The sequence below is a fragment of the Taudactylus pleione genome, unplaced genomic scaffold (assembly GCF_031769625.1).
Source record: "Taudactylus pleione unplaced genomic scaffold, aTauple2 ptg000560l, whole genome shotgun sequence".
NCBI classification, from domain to species: Eukaryota; Metazoa; Chordata; class Amphibia; order Anura; family Myobatrachidae; genus Taudactylus; species Taudactylus pleione.
Window position 1 is genome coordinate 2,414,407 of NW_028284962.1, and position 27,558 is coordinate 2,441,964.

General features: G+C 45.1%; 1 protein-coding gene across 3 annotated transcripts in view; it reads right to left on the bottom strand.

Moving 5' to 3' along the window:
• Positions 1 to 892: 892 nt before the first annotated feature.
• The window catches only part of TBXA2R (thromboxane A2 receptor), a 145,324-nt gene continuing 118,658 nt past the window's right edge, over positions 893 to 27,558 (bottom strand). For 2 of the 3 annotated variants that reach the window (XM_088452985.1, XM_088452986.1), the window contains exon 3: positions 893 to 1,958. In XM_088452985.1, coding sequence (XP_088309111.1) covers positions 1,689 to 1,958 — 270 coding nt within the window. In that variant the 3' untranslated portion in view covers positions 893 to 1,688. Of the gene's footprint in view, positions 1,959 to 6,374; positions 6,539 to 27,558 lie in introns of all 3 variants that reach the window. The other variant, XR_015871841.1, reaches the window with a different exon arrangement.

A 27,558-nucleotide genomic window follows, 5' to 3' on the forward strand; every position in this document is an offset into this window, starting at 1 on the left:
CTGGGGGAATTGCAGTGGGCACAACTACTGGGGCAACGGAGAAGGGGCAAAACTACATAGGTCATTGAAGAAGAGGCACAACTATAGGGGGCATTAGAGAAGGGGCACAACTACAGGGGGCATTGACGAGGCACAACTACAGGGGGAATTAGAGAAGGAGCACAACTACAGGGGGTGTTGAAAAAGAGGCACAACTACTGGGGGCACTGCAGGGGGTACAACTACTGGGAGCATTGGAGAAGGGGCACAACTACTGAAGGCATTGGAGAAGGGGCACAAATACAGGGGGCATTGGAGAAAGGGCACAACTACTGGGGGCATTGGAGAAGGGGCACAACTACTGAGGGCATTGCAGGAGTACAACTACAGGGGCTTTGCAGAAAGGGTACAACTACTATATGTGTATATATATGCGTGTTTGTGTGTGTGTATATATATATCTTTTATTGATAGGGCCCCCACATGTTTGTTGCCCAGGGGCATCCACACAGCTTAATCCGGCCCTGTCGGCAACTATTGAGCTCAATAGCCGCCGGGATGTCATACCCGACCCGTGAAAACAGCATAACAATGGACATACAAATGTTCTATTGCTGTTATTAGTTTAACACAATGATTGTTATTGATCATTACAGTTTAGTCTTGTTAATCATTTGTTTGTCCATTTTCATGGTTTTCTTATTCTACAGCGCCATATTACCACTATCAGCAACTTTTTGCAGTAAATTTCCCCGCCCCCCGCGAAGTCCTGCTTCCCATGTTCTAGTTTTCCTACCAAATTTGGTGACATTCTGATTATTAGATCAAGCTACAGATAGCGCTGAATAGGGGAAGTATAATTAAGGCCACCCTGTATTTCAAGTCCTAAAATGTGAAATCATTACAAAAAAAATCAGGTCAGATATTCTCTTACTTTAATTAGCAACGTTACAGCAAAATGAAGGTCATATGAACAGCAGTTTTGGTGGATAAAAAAAGTAAAACTCCATATAAATTAAATTAATGGGGAGTTTAAATATTTATCATTTGCTGACCATGCACATCTTAATCACAGCAAACATCCTTCCAAAATATATAGATGCAACATACTCGCTGGATTTTTTTTATAACCAATTACCCTTATCTTCAAACAAACTTTATCTGAGATTAATATATTTCATATTTTGAGCATTTTTTTGTTTTTGAAACTGAGAATATGAAACTATTAAAGGAAATGTTATGTATCAATGTTGGCCCAGGTCTGCCTAGGTTTTCCATCTGCCAGTAGAGGTGTTTTCCTTATGAAGGCAGGATGGGAAATATTCTTTTTTTTTCTTTTATTATCTAACGTTACTGGGGTTAAAAGAACATGGACTAACAATAGCAACTGCAAAACAGTTATAATATATACACTTCATGCATTTTACCGCAATAATGTCCATAATACTGTATAGCTCAGCTTTTATGTTAGAACTGTACTTGTTTTAGGCTTTGGGATGTATGAGTATGTGTGCCTTGTATATTCAACATAATTCTTAATATTGTCATATTGGTGTTCAGTTTGCTAAGCTGCACATGTTTTACAACAGGACATCATACTTTGATTTTATTACAAAGGACATACTTTTATAAATAGTTGCCAAGACAACATTGCACATGCATTTATGCAAAACACTGAAGCGTAGAAGGAATTGTCCAAAGCATTTTGCTTAATTGATTACCGATTCTTGAGTGTACTTGCGACGTAAAGAAGCAGTAAGTGTTGGATATAAGGACATAATAGATAGGCGGGAATTCAAGCTAGGGTAAATCCTCTTTAGGACTGCTCTTCTAAACAGGATATAAACCCAAGGGTCCAGTATCTGGTTCCATGTTGCCACTCGAAGGAATATTAGAAGTAGTTTTTCTGTGTGTTTGGGAATCTCCTCATCTTTCAGTCCCTCATTCGGTGGCTGAAGGACGGTATGTGCTATGAAACCCTGAACAAACACAAAACAGTGAAATTGAGTCTTTCTGCTAAAAAAAAATAAACATATCAACAAAAGTTTAGTAAATGCAGAATTACTGAGATTGCTATTGCAGATAAAGGTGATGTAAGCAATCCGTATGACGAAATGGCCTACTGACAAGACAAACTAACACAGATTTTGGAAATAAAGAAATAACAAATTTAGAATTAATGAATCTGTGGTTGCTTTGCTGATCTCTTATAATAGATTTATAAAACAACAGAATGGTAACAATATAAGATGGTTTGCTGCATTGAATGACATATTACAGCTCAGGATTAAATAAAGAATCTGTCACACATCTCTTATTGGTTTAGCTGTTAATAACTCTGGATATTTTTGGTAATTACAAAAAACAAAGGCAGAAAAGTGTCTGTTGTGCATGCAATATATCCTACTCCAATATACCCTACTCCAATATATCCTACTCCAATATATCCTACTCCAATATACCCTACTCCAATATATCCTACTCCAATATATCCTACTCCAATATACCCTACTCCAAAATACCCTACTCCAATATACCCTACAATATATCCTACTCCAATATACCCTACTCCAATATACCCTACTCCAATATACCCTACTCCAATATATCCTACTCCAATATACCCTACTCCAATATACCCTACTCCAATATACCCTACTCCAATATACCCTACTCCAATATACCCTACTCCAATATATGCTACTCCAATATACCCTACTCCAATATATCCTACTCCAATATACCCTACTCCAATATACGCTACTCCAATATACCCTACTCCAATATATCCTACTGTAATATATCCTACTCCAATAGACCCTGCTCCAATATATCCTACTCCCATATATCCTACTCCCATATACCCTAGTCCAATATATCCTACTCCAATATACCCTACTCCAATATATCCTAGTCCAATAGACCCTGCTCCAATATATCCTACTCCCATATACCCTACTCCAATATACCCTACTCCAATATATCCTGCTCCCATATATCCTGCTCCCATATATCCTCCCATATACCCTGCTCCAATATACCCTACTCCAATATACCCTACTCCAATATATCCTACTCCAATATACCCTACTCCAATATATCCTACTCCAATATATCCTACTCCAATATAGCCTACTCCAATATATCCTACTCCAATATATCCTGCTCCCATATACCCTACTGCAATATATCCTACTCCAATATACCCTACTCCAATATACCCTACTCCAATATATCCTACTCCAATATACCCTACTCCAATATACCCTACTCCAATATATATCCTACTCCAATATACCCTACTCCAATATACCCTACTCCAATATACCCTACTCCAATATACCCTTCTCCAATATATCCTACTCCAATATACCCTGCTCCAATATACCCTACTCCAATATACCCTACACCAATATACCCTTCTCCAATATACCCTACTCCAATATATCCTACTCCAATATACACTACTCCAATAGATCCTACTCCAATATACCCTTCTCCAATATACCCTATTTCAACGTAGCATCATATAATGTACCACTATGGCCCGTATTCAATTTGAGGCGAAAAGTCCGGATCAGCGATACTTTTTCGCCGATGATGTCATTTTTGGCTGTTTTGCTCTTACCCAGTATTCAATTTGAAAGACTTTCTGCCTAGGCGGAAAGTCAATGCAATGTATTAGGCGAAAAAGTTTCGTCTATGAATAGCAGGCGGAAAAAAGTGCAGAATTGGGGTTTTGGGGTGCAACGTTGCGGGAACCTCCCTGCAGCCTTCAGACAGTCCTCCAAAGGTAAACTGTGTAAAAAAAATGTAAAAAAGCACAAAAGGACACCCCAAAAAATTACTTTGAAAAAGGGGGCAAAAAAAAAAAATGTTGGGGTATAAACTTAAAAACTAGCAAACTTGACTCTGGGGGGTCCCCAAGTATGCCCCAAGTGTTTTTTTGATTGCAGGTGCTTGCGGCAGGTGGATCTTTCACAATTTTTTCAACTTTACTTTAGCAACTTTTAAATATGCTGTCCCCCATTTTCAAGTACCCCAAATTTGCTGGGATAACTTATTTTCTGGAAAAAAAACTCCTGAATACTATTCTGCACCACGTATAGAAAAACGCTATTTAGCAGCTATTAAGGCCATTTAAAAAGACCAAATACCTTCAGCAAGCCAAATCGGGAACCCCAATGTCAGAGTATCTTTTGGGGGGTGTCAGGCTGATTTCACCAAATCTGACAGTACTTTGCGCCTGCTCCAGTTTCGCCAGGTCCCCCGGACACGCGCGCGATACTTTTCCGCCTACAAAACAGGTGAAGTAGGCGAAAAGTCTGGGACGCGGAAATGTATCGCAGCTCGGCTCAAATTGAATACGGCTCTATAACTGCAATCACAGTACAATCCCTCTTACTGGTTATATCAGCATGCAGGGCCTGGATCTGAGGCAATGCCAATATGCGTGCAAATTGTCTAGGCTTTTCATCTGAGAAAGCAAGTAAGTTGCTAAAAAGTCATACAGCACATGCGGCCCACAGAGTGTACGCCCGGAGGTGCAGTAGCAAGATGTAAGTTCTTACAATATTGGGCTTTCCTGTGTGGTGAGTGGAAGGTGGCTATTCAGGAGCACGGAGATGCACTGTCTTATGGGTGTGTTATAACTGGTTGTGTGCTTAGGGCCTGATTCAGAGATGGATGGAATAGCACAGTGCTGCGTCTTTGTACGCAGAGGCTGTGCTAAAATACGCAAAAGCCACTGGAGGCATCTGAAGTAAAAAGATGCCCACTGCCGGCTGCTGCAGCATCCAGACGCAGTCATCGGATCAACTGCATAACTATCAGACATCTGAGCAACCCTCAGATTACACAGGATGTCCGGCATAATTCATGCTACCGGGGCAAATTAAGCTGCGACCACGGATGCAGCCACTGGCATTGGCACGGCCAGAAAACAGGGAAGATGTGTCGCCACCCCCAAAACTACGAGAGAGTTCACAGAGCATAACACCATCGCTACTCATACTCACTGCGGCTCCAACACAAACAAAATACATTGATCAATTGTGATCATATCCAAACAGTGTCCACCTCTGAATCTGCCCCAATGCCTCTAGATAAACCCTAAAGTCTGTTTCTAGTCAGTGGAAGTCGTAGATACTGTCCTAGAGAATGTGTAATAAAGGCATAAGTCCTTCGGTGGACAGTATATGTACTGTATTTTCTTGTATATTTTCTTTCCAGTGCCTTTCTGGTACTTGTGTTTCTACAAGTGCCACATGGCAGGCTTGCTGGGAATAACAATGTTATTTCTTTCTTTTACACAATTACCTCTGCACCCATTATCCCCGCGCCCACTATTTTCAGGATTCCCAGTCCTGGGCTGACCAATTTGGGTCTGGATTACATCATGGCAGGGGGACTCCACACTGTGTGTCCCCCTGCTATAGTTTAAGCCTTGCGGCCAGCTCAGCCTGGTGCTGGTTACTGGAAATACTGGGAAACCCCATGCTGTTTTTTCCCCGAATTTCCAGTACCAGAACGAGCTCAGAGGTCCGGGCCTAGATATGCTTTTGGCGGGGTGGACCCAACTCTGTTTTTCCCTCAAGATTTTTAGCCCTATACTTATGACACACACAGAAGCAGTGCACAGATTTGACTGATCTGTGCAGTGCTTCGGCACAACATGCAGCTCACGGCACTTCTATTCATTTCTACTATTCTGCTCTGTATTCTATAGTGTTTTTAAACACGATTCTTAGTCAGGCTTGCCGACAATCTGGCTGCCTCTTCCGGGAGAGGCAGCCAGCTCGGCACAGCAAGGGGGGCGTAGCACAGTTTTGTGGGCAGGGGCAAGGGCATGACCAGGCGATCGCATCATCATGGCCCCGCCCCTACTATATAATGCTGAGATTACCGAATCGTGTCATCAGTTTCCCCCGGACCGGCCACCTATTGCAAGGTGAGAGCGGACGCCGGCGAGGGAGCGGGGGGTGCCGCCAACCGGGAGACTTGCCCACTCTTTCAGGGGCCGGTCCGGACATTTCGGAAAGGTAGGCAAGTTGTGAGTTGAATTTCTGTCTATGGAAAATATTTGCATTTTGGTTCAATTGTCTATTGACTTCTACTTATGTGTTTTTTCATCTATTTTTGTGCAGGATTGGATTTTTGTACTCATGCTTACCTTTAGTAAGTCTCCGAGTTGCAAGATCAGGGAAACTATCACAGGTGTACAATCTCAGCCAGACACGATTCTTAGTAAATTTACTCCTTAGAATCATAAGACAGAACACAATCCTTCTATTCAGCAAGATGGCCTGATTCCTAGATTTATGCTAATGCAATCGCAGCTGCAATCTCTTATGGACCACAATAATGTAAATATGCTAATGTCTCCAAAAGCATACCCGAGCATAGGGACGCCCACTGCCGCCTTCTCATATCCATCCGACGTGCAACAGTGTAAACATCGGTAATATCAACGCAGAGATCGGGCAGTCATGCAGCTTCTGCGTGAAGTCTGACCTGCCTCATACACTGCAGTTCTCCTGACATGCTGAGTGCTCTCATGCTGCGAAGGAGATTGCAATGAATAATTTATGCGCACCCATGAAACAAGGATTAAACAGTCAGACATGCCTACATCTAATCACCTCCTCCAAATGCTGACTACCTGTCACACACTTTACGAGTGAATCCTCTGTGCAAACATAATCGCAATACAATCACCGTGCATGCGCAGTGTGGCATTCACGCACTCGAAATGGCTAATAATTGCTCGATCTGCGGAAATATCGACATAGAGTACAAGTGAGAGGATCATTATCAAATGAGGGTAATTTGAAAAAAATATAGCTGTTTGGAGTTGGAGTCAAGCTGGTGAATCCCTTCTGGTTTACATTGGGGCCTAATAGTATATTTTGAGGAGACCATCTTCTGATAATGAGATAATCGATTATGAAGTTATCCATTTCACACATCTTGCTAATTTTGGAGCCACCTGCGCTCAGTGGTGTAATGAGGGTGGGGCAACAGAGGCACATACCCTGGGAACTGGGACAGAGGTAGCGCAGGCCAGGGAAGATCCTGGGTCCACGATCACCCTCTCCCCCATCATACATTGCAGCTTTATGGGTCTAGTTACTAAGCAGTGTTAGGAGACAGAGTGAAAAGTGATAAGGTGCCAGCCAATCAGCTCCCAACTGTCATTTTTCAAACACAGCCTGTGACATGGCAGTTAGGAGCTGATTGGCTGGTACTTTATAATTTTTCACTCTGTCTCCTAACACTGCTTAGTAAACTAGACCTCTAAGGGGTCTATTTACTAAGCAGTGTTAGGAGACAGAGTGAAAAGTGATAAGTCTGTGATAAGGTGAAAGCCAATCAGCTCCCAACTGTCATTTTTCAAACACAACCTGTGAGATGACAGTTGGGAGCTGATTGGCTGGCTCCTTATCACTTACTTATCACTTTTCACTCTGTCTCCTAACACTGCTTAGTAACTGGACCCCTTAATCAGGGTTGCCTACCTTTAACATTCTCTTCCCGGGAGAAGCCCGGGTAAGAGAAGCTGCAGGGGGCCGACGGGGGCGGGGCTTGGCGATTCGCGTCATTAAGCCCCGCCCCCTCGTGGTAAAATTGCCGCGATTGGGCACAATTTACATAGGGGGTGGGGGCAAATGCTGTGATTCATGCAGAATCACAGCTTAAGCCCCGCCCCCTTCACGGAGACCCGCGATTGCCGCGGGTATTCTCCTAATTCTGCCCACTTCACTAGGAAGTGGGCAGAATGCGGGAGAAATGCCTACCCTTCCGGGGGTGCGGGGGGTTACCCGAAAAATCGGGAGCCTCCCGCGAAAACCGGGAGGGTAGGCATGTATGCCCTTAATCACATGTGCCACTGCTGTATTCAGCAGCCGGACACAGGCAGAAAGAGCAGAGAGAGCCTGGCGGCCGGCCACTAAGCAGTGCAGGAGACAGGACCCAGCAGCTGCTTAACCTGGAGATTAGCAGCAGCACAGGAGATTGGACCAAGGGGAAACAGTTCTCCCTAAAGGTCCTTTTTATTAACATTATTTTGACTAAAATAATGTGAAAGCGGGTGTCTTCACAGGGTTGGGTATGAAATACAGATGGCTTAAAAGCAGTTGGTTCAAATCCTGACCCTGGAAGCCTGACACATCATAATCCCGATGCCGGCTTGTAAGTATATTTAACCCTCCCCTCTCCCCCCTATCCCTAACGCTCCCTTGGGGGTGCCTAACCCTAAGACTCGGGGGGTAGTGCCTAACCCGAAGTTCCCCCCCCGCTCCCCCCCGTGGTGCCTAACCCCCCCTCCCCGCACACTAAAACTAACCCTCTCAAGGGGGGTGCCTAACCCTAACCTCCCCCTGGTGGTGCCTAACCCTAAACCCCCCTTCCCCTAGCCTAATCCTAACCTTTCCGGGAGGGTGCCTGACCCCCCCCGTGGCTAACAGTTCGCAATGCCCGGACATCGGGCGTGTCAGGATTTTGGCGTGGGGCTAATGATGTTGATATTTTAGACGCCTATCTGTAGTCCCATGCCAGGCTTCAGAGTCAGGATTCTAGCGGTTGGCATTTTGACCGCTGGCATCCTGACTACATCCCATTTTCACACACTTTTCACATTATTTTAGTTTCACATGAATTTACTAAAGGGCAATTGGAGTAAAATTTGTAAAATTGTACTTCAAAACCATAATTATCACATATTTTTAGTAAGCAGATTGCACTTTCCGTGCTTGTAAAGGGAAATGTGATCTGCCCAGATTTACTAAAAATATATTGTGAAAAAATATATGTGATATCTCCTGCTTTACCTTCTTGATGAATGGCTCTTTTTCACCTGCTTTTGTAGAAGTTAAGTGATGATGAATAGAACCCTAAGGCCCTCATTCAGAGCCGTACGCTATTTGCGGTCGTTCGTTTAAAAACAAGGGGTGGCTATTCAAATGATCCGTACGCACATTGCAGTCTGTTCACACCTCTAAGTCTGAACGAGCGAGCAAAACATACGCTCGTTTATTTGTTAAAAACGCCCCCTGGCCGCACGCATCCTACGTCATGTCCGCTATTTATTAGATTAATCGAGTACATCGACCAGCGTATGAACTGCTCGCTATTCTTGTGGTTGGTGTTTGCTACCACAAATTTGCGTGCAGTTCGGGCTATAAAATAACCCAGTGACGTGGTCAATGACGCTGCTGTTTTAAATATACACACCCATAAAACGCCCGTTTTGACCTTTAAGCACGCCTGCGTTCGGATCTCCACTCCCCATTTTCAAACACCTTCCCCTGTTACCACCCACATACGCCTCATTCTGTCACTCAAAATAGCAGGCACTCGCTATATAGCGTACAAAGGATTTTCGGCCGCACTGACTGGTTCGCGCATGCGTACTAAAAAGCGTACGCATGCGCAGATGTGCAAACATCGCTCGGAACGAGCGTACTGTTGTTAACGTGCGGCTCTGAATGAGGGCCTAAGTCTTTTCAGACCTTGGAAAACAGACCAAGGGCTCTATTTACTATAATCCGCATATTGAATGCAGATTGTAGTGTGATATTATCGACTGAATTCGCATTGCAAATTCAGGCAATATCACAGGGATTACTACAAATCCCTTGCAGGGACAGAGCTTGCGATAAAGCTCTGTCCCTGCGAATCCCCTTCGGAGCCTTATCACGGTATTTTCGCAAAAATACCGTGACTAAGTGCCCGCGCATGCGCCGACCGGCCGCGCTGCCGGCGCTAAGCCCCGCCCCAGCACTAAGCTCCACCCCCACAATCGCGGACCCCCCACGACCCCCCCTGCACCCTCGCGATCCCCCCCCTTAATTACACTTACCTGCATGCTCCGGGCCTCCGGTGATGTTCTCCATGCCTCCGGTCAGGTGATCTCCCATACTGCACTGGGACCCGATCACCTGATGACCGGGCAGCAGTGCACTATGGGAGACCAGCTGACCAGAGGGGAGTCATCACCGGAGGCCCGATCACCGGTCCCTGGAGTCAGGTAAGTAAATTTTTCTTTTTTACCAATTTTTTTTTTGCACTGATCAGCTTGCGGTCTGTTTAGACCACACAGCTTATTACTGGGACCGGCTCCCGGCTCTGCTCTCCTCGTTAGAGCAGGGCAGGAGGCCAATAACCTGGGGAGGCCCTGGATAACGCCACCTCCAAGTGGCGTTATTATCACAGGGCTTTCCCCGATATTTTTTTACAATTTATTTTAAGTAACTTTGGTCGGATCACATTTCCCATTACAATTATGGGAAATGCGATCTGCTTACTAAAAATAAGTGATACTTAGGGGTTGGAGTAGAATTTTACGAATTCTACTCCAATTGCCCTGTAATAACTATAGGTGATACTAAAATAATGTGAAAAGGGTGTGAAAACACCATTTTTCACTTTATTTTAGTAAAAATAACGTTAATAAATAGAGCCCCAAAAGAGTAGAAGGCAGTACAGGCAGTGGCGTAACTACTGTCCCCGCAGCCCCCGCGGTGGCTTGGAATCGCCGGGTAGCTTGGGGGTGACGGGGGCAGTGGTTACGCCACTACAACCGTGAGCGCTGGCCTCTGAAGTGATCGGAGGCTAAGGAAGCCTCCGATCACTTCAGGAGGCCAGCAATCCCAGTAATGCAGTGCGCGGGTGTTTTCATGACGTCACCCGCGACCTGGGGAACCTGCGCGGCCTCGTCTGCTGGATCTATTTAGATCCAGTCGCATGGCAGCGGGAGAGACAGCCCGGATGACAGCGCGCGGAGTCAGGTAAGTGGGGGGAGGGGGGGAGAGGTTTGGAGAGGCCACAACTACAGGGGGCACCACTTGAGGGGCACAACTACAGCGGGCACTACTAAAAGGGGCACAACTACAGGGGGCACTACTAAAAGGGGCACAACTACAGGGGGCACTACCAGAAGGGGCACAACTACAGGGGGCACTGCTAGAAGGGGCACTATTAGAAGGGGCACAACTACAGGGGGCACTACTAGAATGGGCACAACTACAGGGGGCACTACAAAAATGAACACAACTACAGGGGGCACTACTAAAATGGGCACAACTACAAGGGGCACTACTAGAAGGGGCACAACTACAGGGGGCACTACTTTAATGGACACAATTACAGGGGGCCCTGCATAATGGGCACTACTACAGGGGGCATTGTATAAGGGGCACTATTACAGGGGGCATTGCATAATGGGCACTATTACAGGGGGCATTGCATATGGGGCACAACTACAGGGGGCACTACTTTAATGGTTACAACCACAGGGGGCCCTGCATAATGGGCACTACTACAGGGAGCATTGCATAAGGGGCACTATTACAGGGGGCATTGCGTAAGGGGCACTAGTATAGGGGGCATTGCGTTTTGGGGCACTAACTTGATACACGCAGTTTACAGGTTATAAACTATGGGCCTGATTCAGACCCACTCGCAAGCGGGCGAACGTACGTTAGGCGTACGTACAAAAATATTTAAATTCAAGGGCTCGCTCGTATTTTCGAACGCATCTAAAAATCCTCCCCAAACTCAGACGACCCCTCCTCTAACTAACGAGTGTGCGAAATAGCGAGCGTACATCCCCGAAATGGCTTGAAGGGAACGCACGCACAAGTATAAACCGGAAGTGGCCTTGTCAGATGTCGATTACCTGCTCCTTTATTCTGCCTACCTCCATCAATCGTATCATGCCAATCAATGTATCAATTAGCTTGTTTTTTTTTTTTCAACATAATGCAAGAAACTTTACTCTTGTCCGTGTTTGTGTTTTCCCGCAGAATACGTACGGCTTAAACATTCGCTTTTATTGCTCAAAAAACATGTTACCCACAATTAAACAATTGTTCTATTGCTTTGGATCCCCGCATATTTCCCGGGGTTCATTTCTTTATTTAAATTTGCTTACGCATGTCACTGCATCAAGCCTATCATAACTCTCCAGAGATTTCTGGCCCTGTCGAACACATGACTCATACACTAACCAATAGAATTGCGCCTGTTAATTTCCCAAATACATTAGCCAATCTGAAATTTTTTGGCCACTTTATCAAAAATGATTTTTAAGAAAAACACCATTGCCATCATGAGAGCCTCAGCATTCACCAGGCGCGAGCTGCTGGTGCTAACGGAGGTGATGGATAGGCGTATCACCAGCCAGCCTCCACCCATCACCAACCGGCAGAAGCGTTCCGCATATGCGGAGGCACGGGCCCGCCTGCGCTCCTTCGGCTCACGCCGCAACATCGGCCAGCTGGAGCGCAGGTGGTCGGACCTGCAACGGCGAACGCCCCGCTTGCTGGCATGCTTTCGCATGCAGATCTCAGAAAGTAAGTTTTATGTATTGTGGTTTTCATGTTTGTCTTTGTGGCCCAAACTGCGTGTGCATGTTTTCATGTCTGTCCTATTTCTTCATTCTACTCATATCTGCATGGCCATGTTTTCCCTCTATTTCATAATTATTCATTCTACTCATATTTGCATGGCCATGTTTTCCCTCTATTTCATATTTATTCATTCTCCTCATATTTGCATGTTTTTTGTTGGTGGGGGGTGATTTTAAATTGTTTTTTGGCCAGGATTTGTGCTGAAACTAACCACAATTTGTTTTACATCTTTTAGGGGGACAGCCAAGACTACGCCGTCACCGTCCGGCCAGACGGCGGTCACGCCCACTCTCCCCAACCCCCAGCCAACACTCCACCCCCAATAATTCCCCTATTCCCCACTCCTCCCCAGCCTTCCAAGACCCTCTCCCGGAAATGTCGGGCCTCCTTCCCCTCCGTCCCACTTCCCCCTCTCCTCCAACCACCCCTCTTCCAATTACCCCCTCCCCGGAGTCCGTAATAACCCCGCCCCGATCTTTGGGGAATGGAGGCTCTTCCGAGGAGGACGATGGTGGGACTTCCGGAGCTGCCGTTTTGTCTACCGGTATGTTTTTCTTTAGCCTTTTTTTTAACCACAAACTGTTTGTATGTAATCATGTGTTGTTCCTTTATTCGTGGTTTTTGGGTAGACTTTTGGTGATTTAGCAGATTGCCTTTACCTGTTCCTGCTGATTTCAACATACACATATCCCACCTGTGGGAATTTGTACATAGGCCTTGTATTTTTTGCAGCCCCCATTTCAGTGTTTTTTTTTTTTATTTATAATATTTATTTTTTTATTTTTTTTTGGAGTGATTTCGTTGTGTTTTTGAAATTTTAATGTGGTTTCCCTATTGTTGTATTAATCCACACACTTTTCTCACCCACAGAGGAACAGAGGCGTCGGCAAGAAGTCCAAGACTGTGTGGCCCAGATGCGCCAACATATAATTGGGGTGCTCGTGGCCCTTGACCGTCTGTCTGGCATCCTTCGTCAGTAGTTTTATTTTTGGTTTTTCTTTTTCAAAATAAATTGTTATTTTCGAACATACGTTCTGGCTCATTCGTTATTTCAAAACCAAAGATTGTTTACCCTGACATAAGTAGACTGTTCCGGCAAGGATTTCCATTTTTTTAAAGTAAGATTGTGTTTTGTATTTGTATGTAAAACAGCCACAAGAAACACATAACAGTCACAATGTCATTTGCCTTTTTGGGTGTAGTGTCAATTAGATATTTCTACATTTTACAGGTTCCTAGTTGGTGTGCAAGCTGCTTAGGCCAATCTTACAAAGCCAAATGATTGTACAGGCTTCCTTTTGGTGTGGGTTTGGAACCTGAAAACATATTTCATTTTAGCTCAACTGGCGTCAGTACTGGATTACCCCTTAGTCAAATGTAACGTGTGTGAACCTGGTTACACTTGCTGGTAACGTCCAAAAAAAGGAAGAACATTTCACTCTACAAACATTTATTCACAACATAACTGATAAATCAAAGTGGTCACTCACAAAAAAAACACACAGTGATAATTTCAAATACAACACATACCAAACAAAAACAAACCAAAAACAACAAATCAAGAACTGGTTGACGAAGGACCATGCCAACATGATTCCACAAACATGGCGTTGCGATATGGGTTCCAGAATATATTCCCAAAATGTCCAGATCCAGGTTTGGTAAGGGTAGCAGGAAGTAGTGAGCGTTGGAGTGCCAAAGATTATGTGAACAAACAGAAGATGGTGCAAAAAACATCAAAAAATTAGATGTTCGCAAACAAACCCAAACACATTAGGTATAAACACTGTTGTTTTGTTAAAACTTACCTAAAAAATCTGGCCACCACATCATCGCGTATGGCCCCCCCCACATACTGACCTCCGACCAACCTCGGGGGGGCCATCCTCAGGTAAGGCATCCTCTGGCTGCATTGGGACACCACTCCTTATGGCGATGTTGTGAAATATCCCACACAGGACCACAATTTTCGACACCATATCCGGCAAATACATGAGCTCGCCACCAGAGCGGTGGAGGCATCGGAATCGTCCTTTTAAAAGGCCGATACAACGCTCCACCACTTGCCTGGTGGCTGTAAGTGCAGAATTATACGCACTTTGTGGGCCTGGTGTGGGAGCCAAATAAGGAGTGAGCAGCCAGGACATGCAAGGATATCCACTGTCTCCTGTGAAAAAGAATAGACAACATCAGGAACACTGTGTATCAAGCTTAACATTGTTATGTACTAAAGGTCTCCACTTACCCAGAAGCCACGCATCACCAGCTTGTAGGTTGTTTAATTTGTGCCATATGCCTGATTGCCGGATGACGAAGGAGTCATGTGCACTTCCTGGTAATTTTGCATTCAGGGACAGGATCTGGAGGGAGGCATCACATACCACCATTACATTCAGGGAGTGATAGTGTTTCCTGTTTCGAAATATGGCCTCCAGCCGTGCTGGAGGCTGAAGTGGTATGTGAGTACCATCCACAACCCCTATGATGTGTGGGAAGCCAGCTATTTGGTAAAAATTGGCCTTGGCCACACTAAGGGCACCCATATCCAAAGGCATTTGAATAAAATGATGGAGGTGCTTGAAAAGTGCCTCCATCACTGCCCTCAGGATCCGGGAAAAGGAGGATTGGGAGATGCCCGCCACTATTCCCACCGTTGTTTGAAACGATCCTGAGGCACAGAAATGTAACACCGCCATAAATTGCGTAAGTGGTGGTATTGCTGTTGGACTGTCAATTTGCCGCTCAAGATCACTTTCTATTAATGAGAGAGTGTCTATGATGATTTTGGGAGGTAGACGGTAGCGTCTTAAAACCTCATCATCGGGCATTCCAAAAAGGGTGACACGTGTTCGAAATATCTGGGGCCTTGCATGCCTAAGATGCCTACGCCTGGGACGAGATTGAGGTTGGTCGGCTTCCGGGAGCATGGCCAGAACAATCCGCCCCAGATCTACCTGAAATTCAAAGATTTCAATGTAAGGCTTTTGACCCACCCCAAAAGTAAATTAAAACAACTTAGCTTGATGATACCATCCATTGCTGCTTACATGCCGGGGTAATGTCATGATACGTCCAAACTGAAATTAATCACACAAATTATTTGACAAATTTCACTCTGTGCATTTTTGTTTCTAAATTTTGTGCTAGACCAAACTTAAAATATGCGAAACACACATTTGGCAAAACAGCAAAACGACATTGCACACAGTACATCAAAATGGGTTGAAATGTTTGCACAAAAAGCGAAAGGGCAACCTCAAAAAAGTTAAAATGATTAATAAGCATTTTAAAATGCGCAAATTAGTTCGCAAATACAAGTCACAATAGTAAGTAGTAAAAATGCGCTAAGTAGTTCGCAAATACAAGTCACAATAGTAAGTAGTAAAAATGCGCTAAGTAGTTCGCAAATACAAGTCACAATAGTAAGTAGTAAAAATGCGCTAAGTAGTTCGCAAATACAAGTCACAATAGTAAGTAGTACAAATGCGCTAATTAGTTCACAAATACAAGTCACAATAGTAAGTAGTAAAAATGCGCTAAGTAGTTCGCAAATACAAGTCACAATAGTAAGTCGTAAAAATGCGCTAATTAGTTCGCAAATACAAGTCACAATAGTAAGTAGTAAAAATGCGCTACTTAGTTCGCAAATACAAGATAAAAAATTGACTTACCAAGAGCAAATATATAAGAGTCCAAATCAAAAGGTCTTTTGGTCCGAAATTAATCAAAAGCTAAAATAGATGAAATTATGGAACCAAAATTTTAAAAAAAGAAGAAACACAATGAAACAACAATTGATCAAAAGTTAGACTTCACAAAACTTACCAAATCAAGAAACGAGGTGAAAAAAATATAAACCAACAAAGAGAACGGAAAAAAAAAAACAAATCTACCAAACAAAATAATCTCCAACCGCCAACTCCTTTATACGCAATCAATAAACTCCAGCCAAGGTAACCTCCAACAATCCAAAAATGCCACCTCGACTCGAGACACACCAAGCCATAAATAGTGTTTCGTTTCCCGCACAAATTAAGGAGGGATCATAGGAACGCACAATCGATGATGCGGCCGCCAAATAAGGACGCATGTATAAATACGTCACGAAAACACATTAAAATTCTGGTGTATTTCTTGTTTGGACCTCAGACATGGCGACAGACCAGGGAAACAATGCCCAAGAGTCAGGCGGTAAGTCTTTCATGCATTTTGTATCAATGATTAATTTGAAACATAAGATTGGGCAAGTTGTGATTTTGTGAAATCTGAATATTTACACAAATAGGTGAGGAGGATGACATGGAAGAGGCTGCTGGGCCCAGTATTCCGGCCAAAGCTGCCAAAAAAAAAGGCAGCCACATTTCACAAGAAAGGAGATGGAGGTTTTGATCCAGAAGTGTGTGGACATCCTGCCACAGGCAGACAGGAATATGAGTCTAAGCCAGAAGTGGAGAATGTGGGAAGAGGTAGCCGTTGCTGTCAATAGGGTGGGTGATTATGTCCGTCTAGCCCGGGATGTCAAACGGCGGTAAGTAAACACTTGCCCCCCGTAAAAACAAACACCATTTTAAACCAAAGGATAATGGCTTCCATTTTTTCCCACAGATGGGGCGACTTCAAATATCGCCTAAAGCAAAAACTCGCGGACAGGGCTAGGCATGCAAGGGGGACAGGTGGGGGTCCCACCCCTGTGTCATTGGAGTTGACGGATTTAGAAGAGCTGGCACAGGGGTGTGTGCAGCCTGTGGAGGTATTTGGCGTGTCCAACATGGATATGGACATGCCAGACTTTGCGGCTCCTCATGTTGTCCCAGGTAAATCTTTGGATGTCATCAACTCAGAAATGTTATTGTGCCAATATGTAGATTCTAATGTGAGTCTTTTCTCTTTTTTCCTAACAGAGACACAGGCGGATGAGTCTGCTCCAGAGGGGAGCCTTGGCTGCAGAATTTCTGCTGGCTCTGCAGGGGAGGAACCAGTACATCCGGCTGAGGACCCTGCAGAAGCCAGTCCAGGGCAATCCCCCTCGCAGGCAGTGGCCCTCCTCACAGAACTCAATTTCAAATCGGATTTCCATACGGAGATTCTGCAGAGGATGGACGCCAGTCTGATACGGGTGGCTGAGGCCCTGGAGCAAAATGCTGCGGCCAACGTGACCATTGGTCAGGCCCTGGCGGAAAATACCAGGGCCAACATCCGCATCGCCAATGCCCTGGAGCAGCTCGTTCGCCAGCACATGGTGGAGCCGACCTCCCTTCCTGCCGGAACATCAGGATCCCCCACCTCTGGCACAACATCAGCCAATCCTCCAAATGTGCCTAGCCCTGTGCCTAGTCCAGAGGCCACAACATCTGCCTCTGGACAGGCCAGCCCGATGACATCCCGGACCCGGTCTGGCGCCCTCCCTCCCCCATCCAAACGGGTGAAAAAACGGTGACAGCAATGGTGACTTTTCCCACAATCCTTCTGTGCTTGGCTCATATTCCTTTCTGGTCAAAACTTCCCTCTCCTTTCTTGTGAAATGTTTTTAATTTTTTGTTGTATGTTTATGTCAACAGTTATGTTGGGCCAATTTGTTTGATTTTGGAACATATCTTTGGCCAAAAAAGATGTCCCCAATATTTTTTTTTTTTTTTTAACAATAAATTGAAACTAAAAATCTGACATTGGATTGTGAAATTATTGTACAAATGGGTTACATTTAATCCTGGACCAAAAGGCAAAAACTGGCCCAAAATAAAAAAAAAAAAAAAAAAAAAATGGGCTCTTTAAGGAACGTTTAAAAATTCATATAACGAGGCAAATTCAAGAGGCACAAATAAAATGGTGCGAAACTTAAAACATGATGACATTATTGTTACAATAGGCCCTAACCACCAAATTGAGGGCAAAATAAACCCCCACAAATGTACGCAAATTGATTGTGTCATCCTGACATTAGCAGCTCTGAGTTCCACCTGCGTACGGTTTTGTGCTATCCCAAAAAACTGATTTCAAAACACATACCAAGCCGGTTCTCAATCCAACACTAATTGCTTTTCTGCCCTCCCGCGATTAATCGCAACAACATCGTGGAGTCCCGGGACGGAGGAGAAGGCCATCGCCAATGTGGTCAAGTAATCCAGACCCTAAGCTGTGCAAGCATTTTGAAGTGAAAGAGGATCATCCAGTGACGTATGAGTCGGTCCGAACACATTTTACGCTCGCATCTGCTAATGTATGTACGCCCCAAAAACGCCTCGCCACGCCTGCGTTTTTCCATCTCCACCCCCGTCAACACCCTAAAACGCCCTGTTCTGTCAATCACATTTGATATGTCACTTCCTGTACGCTATTTTAGGAACGAGTCAAAAAAAGCTCGCAATCTGCCGTACGCACATGCGCAGTGTAACACCGACGCATGCGCGGTTAGTCAACATCGGAACGCAACGAGCGTACTGCTGTTAACGAGCGGCCCTGAATGAGGGCCTATGTTCCCAATAATCTGGTTCTACACGGACATAAAAACTGTGCAACCTTTCTTGAGCTGAGGTGACAGACTGGCAGGAGCAGAGAGGAGGGTTGGTGAAGTAGATCTGTCAGGGTGGGATGTAATGGGCATTACTGTTTGGCATAATGTGTATTTGGCATTATTGTGTGCACAATGTGCTATTAGGGGCATTACTGTGTGGCATAATGTGTAAGGGGCATTACTGTGTGGCATAATGTGTTGTATTTGGCATTACTGTATGGCATAATGTGTTGTATGTGGCATTACAGTGTGGCATAATGTGAAATAGGGGCATTACAGCATGGCATAAATTTGTTATAAGGGCATTACTGTATGTCATTATGTGTTATACGTGGCATTATTGTGTGGCATGTGTAAGCCGCATTGCTCTGTGGCATAATGTGTTGTAAGGGGCATTCCGGTGTGGCACACTGTTATAAGTGGCATTACTTAGTATGTCATAATGTGTAAGGCACGTTACTGTATCATGTAACCACACACCTTAAACGTCATCTTTGGGTGTGTCTGATCTTTGGGCGGGGGGCGCCTGAAACTTTTTTGGCATGGGGGAGCAAAATTTATAGTTACGCCACTGAGTACAGGAGGAGATCTGAAGCTGTCTGAGGCAGAGCTGGAGCGGACAGTCACAGAGATGGGGAGGAAGAAGGGGGGGTCAAACAGCCGGGAAGAACATGTGAGCTTTGCTGGAGGCTGTTCTTTTGCTGTCTGCTCCCTGCCCAGGCTCAGCGCCCTGTGCCTATTGTTGGAGATTAGGCAGATGCTGGCTGAAAGGAGGGGGCTGCCTGCTGCACAGGACCTTATAAAGTAAACTATGCACAAGTTCTATCTCATTCCCTGCTGTATGGCACCACATTAACACGCATGGGAGGTGTCTGGAGTGCAAGTTCTCAGCTGTAGTGGTAGTGATTACCAGTGCTTAAAGTGGTCCTAGAGAAGTGGTGGAACTCACGCTCCCCCTTGGTGCTTTTATATATATATATATATATATAAATATATATATATATATATAAACCTTAAAAGGGGCGTGATCTTAATAGAAAGAGACGTGGCCACAAAATATATATGGGTGTGGTCACACAATAGTATTCCCAATTCAAATTACACCACACAGTAGCACAATCTTGATTCACCCGATTCACATTACACCACATAGTAGTTTCCCTTATTCATGTATGACACACAGCAGTGCCCCTTTTACACAATGCCCACATTTGTGCCCCTTTTACACAATGCCCACAGCAGTAGTGCCCCTTATGCAAATGCAATGCCCATTGTAGTGGTGCCCCTGATGCTGTGCCCCTAGTAGTGGTGCCCCTTATTCAGTGCCCCCAGTAGTGGTGTCCTTTATGCAGTGCCCCTAGTAGTGGTAATGTCCCTTATGCAGTTCACACAGTGGTAGTGTCCCTTATTCAGTGACCCCAGTAGTGGTGCCCTTTATGCAGAGTCCACAGTAGTGGTAATGCCCCTTATGCAGTGCCCCAAGGAGTGGTGCCGCTTGTAGTAATGCCCCCATAGTAGTGCCACCAGGAGTGATGCCCCCTGTAGTAATGCCCCCAGTAGTAGTGATACCCCCAGTAGTAATTCCCCCTGTGTAATGCCCCCAGTATTAATGCCCTCTTTAGTAATGCCCCAGTAGTAGTACCCCCTGTGCAATGCCCCCAGTAGTAGTTCCCCCTGTTTAATGCCCCAGTAGTAATGCCCCCTGTGTAATGCCCCCAGTAGTAATGTCCCTAGTGTAATGCCCCCAGTAGTAGTAGTGCCCTCTGTGTAATGCCCCCAGTAGCAATGCCTCCTGTGTAATGCCCCCTGTAGTAGTGCCCCCTGTGTAATGCTCCCAGTAGTAATGCCCTCTGTGTGATGCCCCCAGTAGTAATGCCCTCTGTGATGCCCCCAGTAGTAATGCCCTCTGTGTAATGCCCCCAGTAGTTATGCCCCATATAGTGGCGTTTACACAAAAAAACAAAACAATACTTACCTTAAGCCCTGCTCCTGCGTGCCTTCAGTCTGCCTGACTGCTCTGAGTCCTCTGAACTATGGGAGAGACGTCATGACGTCTCTCCCATAGTGCCCGTGGGGGTAGCGGAGCCAGAAGCCGGAGCTCAAGAGCGAGCTCCAGCCTCCGGCTGCCGCTAGCACTGCGGGGAGTAAGCAGAGCGCCCACTGGTAACAAAATCTCAGCGGGCGCCCGGCAAATGGAGCCTCCCTGTGGTGCCGGGCTAAGGTGGGTCAGAGGAGGTGGAACTGGTTCCGTCTCCAAATAGAAGTGACGGAACGCAGTTCCGCCCCGTTCTGGCCCACTTTAACCCCTGGTAATTACTCCCTGACACCTTTGCCAGTCATGTCTGTGCAGCTGGTTACTTTGACCCTGTAGTTATTGTTCCTGGTGAGGGCAGCTGCCACTACTTGGTCGTATACACACAATCAGTACAGTCCTGCTGTCATTACATAACTTCTTGCCCTAATGGGACTGTGCACAATGGGTAGTGCGGCTGAGTACCTTTATAGTAATAACATTAGGTCCAGGCTGATTTGTGGTGGGACACCCTGGTAGGGCTTCTTGCATTGATTTGACCACTATTGCATAGGCAGATTTCTTATATAATAAATCAGTTACCAGCTTCTATTGTTTGATTTTATTTGAATTCTATAATGTGTTACATAGTAAGCAAAATACAAACTAAGATAAATGTAATTGAGTAGTGGTGGAATCCACACTTGTTTAAGCTTTGAAGTCGTTTTCTATTTGCCAGATCTTGGATTTTTTGCCATAGTAACACAAGGTTAATGCAAAAATAAATGAGCTTTGATTTAAATGCAGATTTCATCTCTACTATGCTAATATATTTTTACTAACCTGTTTAGAGGTAATTTGGCCACTAGGAACTCTACTACACTGTAGTCTAGTGAATACATATATAACATATTAAACAGTTGTTTATAGAGAAGATTTAATAATTTGCATCAGTCCAAGTATCTTTGGAGCTTACAGTCTAATTTAACACAATACTTGCCGCCATTTTAATTCTCCTCACCAGGTGAAGCCCACAGAGGAGATGCAGCTGACTATTTAGGATTTGGGACCAAGCTCTTTAGGCATTAGGAGTCCTACCACTTCATTGCAAAATCCAGCAATTTGCGGTTCTGTTGGGAGAGAGTGGGGCTAAAATGACGCGTTCACTGCATTTTAACCCCGCCCCCTTACTACAGACTTGCGATTCCCTGTAATTAATACCCCATCCTACCCACTTCACTAGGAAGTGGGTGGGATGCAGGAGATCCACCCACTCTTCCGGGTGTGCATGGTACCACCTAAATAAATCGCGAGTCTCCCGCAACTTCTGGGAGAGTAGGTAAGTATGATTTACACGAATATGTATGTTTATGGAATAGGGGAGAAAACCAGAGCACCTGGAGGAAATCCATGTTAATATGGGGAGAACATACAAATACCACACAACTAGTGTCCTGATTGTAATCAGGACTGTGGACCCAACGCTGTGAGGCAACAATGCTAATCCAATATGCCGCCCGTCATTGTTTGGTCAAACAGCATAAAAAACAGCCTCATATTAATAGATGCATAAAATGAAAGAAAGAAGATATTGAAGAACAGATAAAATAATTATGTAGAGAAAATGAAAAAAAAAAATGTTTTTATTTTAAAATATTCTTTACTAAATAAGTCTAGTCATCTCAGCTTATTCCATCTTCAAATAAGTGCCTTGCTGGCCTCCGGACTTAATCTCTGAAGTCACTTAAGTGGAAAAAGATGGCTCTGGAGCCTAAAACCGCTGAATCGGAATGCCTTATAGTTCCAGAGATCCTTCTACTTATGACAGAATAAATGTGTTGCATTAACTTTCCTGTTATCACGTTATTCCTGCACTCAGATGCCAGAACATTTACTGTCTAAATATGGGCAGAAGATTTCCTTCTTTCGCCTGGTATTCTTTGCTGGAAGAACTACAAACAAGAGCTCCTGGCTCTGTTACTTAACACTTATGCATATATCAAAATAGTGTGGTGCACATCAAAAGTCTGTACTGATGAAATGACTTGTAAGTATTAAAGTATGTCCTGATTCTGGATGTCAGCTTCACTAGTCACAGCTGTAAAATATGTCTTGTGGTATTGGAGATATAGTACATTTACTCTGTATCATTATAATCTGCATGATATATGTAGTGTATATATATATATATATATATATATAATATATATATATATATATAATATATATATATATATTAATATAAATATGTATAAAAGAAAGTAAATATGCTTTGTCCTTATGATAGCATAATATTTGAAAAAACAAAACAAATGTAATCACAGATGAATTAAAAATATCACTGCTCAGCCCGCTGATACATTATTTTCAGCCTTACAACTTCCTATATAATGTTAATTGTATCTAATGAGTAACTGAATAAAATATTTGATGTTATAAAACACAGTTACATATGTATTTACGGGTTTAGGTAGTGCCAGATAAGCCCTTTGCATGCAGGACTGCTTGTGAATATATAGAACAAGCTCTCAGATCGCTAAAATATAACATATCTTATCAATGATTCAAATCAAGGTTTATATCAATCCCAATCAAGATTTTTATCAATTATAAATATGCATAATACAAAGGTAAGGCATAGAAGACCTCTTTATAAGAAAGCAAATTAATATATAGCACTTAAACAACATTGAATGTTTATGGTTAAGTAGCCACAGTTAATACCAGGATTAATGATCTGAGGTCGGGGGGATTGACCTGCAGAGAGATTAGTTATAATAAAAATATATTGAGGTAAATATTTTTTTTACTTTTTGCATAGTCATGTAAAGTATATGTTGTCTGTCCGTACTTACATTAGCTGCAGCATTCTACAACTGGCTGGTTGTGCATAAAGAATTGCAATTACTGTAGTTGGCCTAGCACATTGCATTGTGTATAGCCACCATATTTTAAATGATATAATGTCATATAAATCATGCAATTCAACTGCGTGTTGCAGGTATTGTTTGTGAGAGACCCAGGTGTTATACTGTAACACAGTGGTCATATAATGAATTTTCATTTCAATTTATACATGACAATCTGTGCAGAGATAGTGATGTACTCTTGTGAGGTTATAGTATGTTAGTAATGATGTTTTAATATGATATGTGCATACTTTTTAAAGATTAAATTATTTTATATGCAAATTGATCCTCAGTCAAGTCAATATATTAACACTTTAGATTGTTTCTTTTTAATAATTTGTATCTATTTTGGAGAAGTCAGTGTATTCTAATCCCAATCTGCCCCCCCCCCTCAACACCCATACACCCAACTGTTGTTCTCTACAACCTCTATAGTACTTTATATACCCTCTTTATTCTTCACTATTATTATTATTATTATATAACAACACATTTTTCTGCACTGTAACAGTGGTGGATGTAGACTTTACTTTTAGGGGGGGCGATTTAAGAATTAATACCGACTCCTCCCCTCTCTATTCATTACAAAGGCCCCCCCTGCCCATCATGTGCACCAGACCCTCCCCCCAACCCCATTGATATACCTCACAAGGACAGACTGACATCACTCTTCTGAAAAAGTGACAGGCAGGACCAGACACCCCAAATAATAATAATTAACCCCCCCACCCCCACTGATATACTTCACAAGTACATACTCACAGAACTCTTCTGAAAACATGACAGCAGGGCCGGTGCTAGTGTGTTTGGCACCCCCTGCAAGCTATAAATGTGCGCTCTCCTTCAAATAGGAGAGGCAGTGGGTGACACTGGGCAGAGGCAGTAGGTGACACGAAGTGGGTGACACTGGGGAAAGGCAGTGGGTGATAGGCAGTGGGTGATGCTGAGGAGTGGCAGTGGTTGACACTGGGGAGAGACAGTGGGTGACACTGGGGAGAGGCAGTGGATGACACTGTGGAGAGGCAGTGGTTGACACTGGGGAGAGGCAGTGGGTGACACTGGGGAGAGGCAGTGGGTGATACTGGGGAGAGGCAGTGGGTTATAGCAAAAAGGTGACACCAGGGGAACACTAGGCTGGAAAAGGGAGTACACTGGGCTGAATGAGGGGGGACACTGACAAGACTGTCTGGGTGTTCTTGCTGAGGGGCAGTTAGATGGGGCAGTGGGTTGATTGGGGGGCGAAGGGAGGAGACACAAGGCTAGCAGGGTGGGAGTCACTGCGATGAGGGATCAGTCAGATAATGGGGAACAATGGGCTGGATGGGGGTCACTTTGTGGATAGGGAGACTGAGTAGGATGGGGAGGGGCAGTGATATAGGGGTGGGAGGTGGGAACACTAGACTGAATGAGGGGGATCACTGTGACTGGCTGGGGGTTCTATGTAGGGGGCAGTGGGCTGGTTAGGGAGGGAAGGGGGGAGATACTGGGCTTGCAGTATTGGAGTCACTGGGAATGGGGATCAGTAATGATGGGGAACACTTGGAGAATGGGCAAACACTGTTGCGTTCGCAAGCACTAACCTGCTGCTGTTCCATTTCTGCCTGGCCCTGCACACACTTGCTGCAGCCGCCTGAGCAGCCCTTCAGCTCCAGTTGCTGCTGCTGTCATCAGGGAGTGTATCCATGGCTGCCTTTCCCTGGTGGTGCGATGCATGTGACCCGGATTAGTGGGAGGGGAAGGACTGGTGCTGTGCTCAGCACAGGCATCAGTGTCAGGCAGCCACAGTCAGTGAGTGGCTGGGCTGTGAGTATAGAAGGCGGAGCCTCACTCCAGTCATCTCAGCTCAGGGGCAGAGGCAGACACAGCTCACTGCCTGGCTGCCATACAATTTGACAGCGCAGGCTCAGCCTTCTCAGGCTGCTGCTGTCTGTCATATAATTTGACAGGTGCAGCAACAGCGGATTCAGCAGCAGCTACAGGCAGGAGATCTGCTGAGCGGGTTCTGCCGGCATTGCGTGACAGGCAGGAGAAGACTTGACCACACTGTCAGCCCATGCAAGGAGGATAGGGGTTGCCAGCCGTGGAAGAGGTTATTACCTCAGGCGGTGCACCCTCCCACCCCGTCCGCAATACCCACGGTCCTGCCATCCCGGACACAACTTGTGACTGTGTCAGTGACAGACCCATGCGCTGGTGCTGTGCCGTGGCTGCACTGTTGACAGGCAGCAGCACCAGCAGCTAAGCCCGGCCGTCTGACACTAGTCATGTCATTAAGTGGGCGGGGGTTTTAGGAATCTGGGCTATGTGTATGGGGGGCAATCGCCCTTATCGCCCCCCACTGGATCTGCCAGTGCACTGTAATCAGAACAGTTTTCAGCTCCCTTAAGCAGCATGGTCTTGACATAATGATGCAGCAACACTAAAAGGAGCCAGAGGCCTCCCTGCATAGTCTCGCCTAAGAACTGGTGCTGCCAGGGGGTGGGGCCAAGAGTCAATCTACCACACTGGTCAAGACAAAACTGTTGGAGTTGAGGATAAAGAGGTTATGAATGGAGTCCACTTTATTGCAAGTAGACATATCATTGCAGAGAGCACAAAAGAGCGTGGAAGGGAGATGTGGATGAGATTGGTGATGTAAAGAAAGAAAAGAATGGGAGGTAACAGAATTCTTGTGTCATGCTTGGCGCTGGGGGAGTGGAAACTCTGAGTCCGGGTTGCGGGAGGAAACGAAGGTGAGGGGCCTGGATATATGTTCTCCTCATCCACAGCTCTCGAGTGTTGACGAGACCTGGGCAATGGTGCGGAGTCTAACCCACAGGATGGTGTTCGCCAGTGACCCCTCCAATCGGGATTTGGGCTTAGCTGCACCCTGTGAGCAGGTCGCGGTCCTTTGACCAGGTACCCGAGCTCAGTGGGAATTGGAGACACAAATAACCGTGGCCCTAATAAGAGATGCCTAAGGTTTAAGGCACTGTGGAGTGATCCACAAACAACGTAAAGAAGTCTGGCAATACTGTAGCACAAAGTTCACTAGTGACACGTTTAACACACAGGCAGATATGGTAATTCACTGTTGTATGAAGTTCACTAGAGGCTTGTTTAGCACACAGGCAGCTGGTAATTAACTGTTGCACCTGGTTCACTAGAGACTTGTTTAGCACACAGGCAGATGGTAATACACTGTTGCATGAAGTTCACTAGAGACACGTTTAGCACACAGGCAGATGGTAATTCACTGTTGCACAAGGTTCACTAGAGACACGTTTTAGCACACAGGCAGATGGTAATTCACTGTTGCACAAAGTTCACTAGAGACACGTTTAGCACACAGGCAGATGGTAACTCACTGATGCACAGGGATCACAATAACGTCTTGGCACACAGGCAGAGATGGAACACACTGTAGAGGAAATAGAACGCCAGGAACCTGGACCGGAACTCAACTAGGGACTAGGAGACAACCGTTGTTCAGGCAGTTTGCAGAAAGGTGGAAGCAGGCTATATACCCCACAGAACCCTTTGATAGGTGCACAGCGATCAGCTGACGCTCACCTATCCCAGGCCAGAAGTACAGTCACATGGGCCGACTGTCATGGCGGCGCCCATGCCGGGAACCCCGAGTCATGACACCGGACCGCCCGCAGTCCCCTACGCATGGGGAGAATGCTCAGCGTCCTCTCAGCCGCCGCGCCAGCTGCCCGACCACCCGGGAGATCAAAGGAAGCCGGCGAGGAGGTA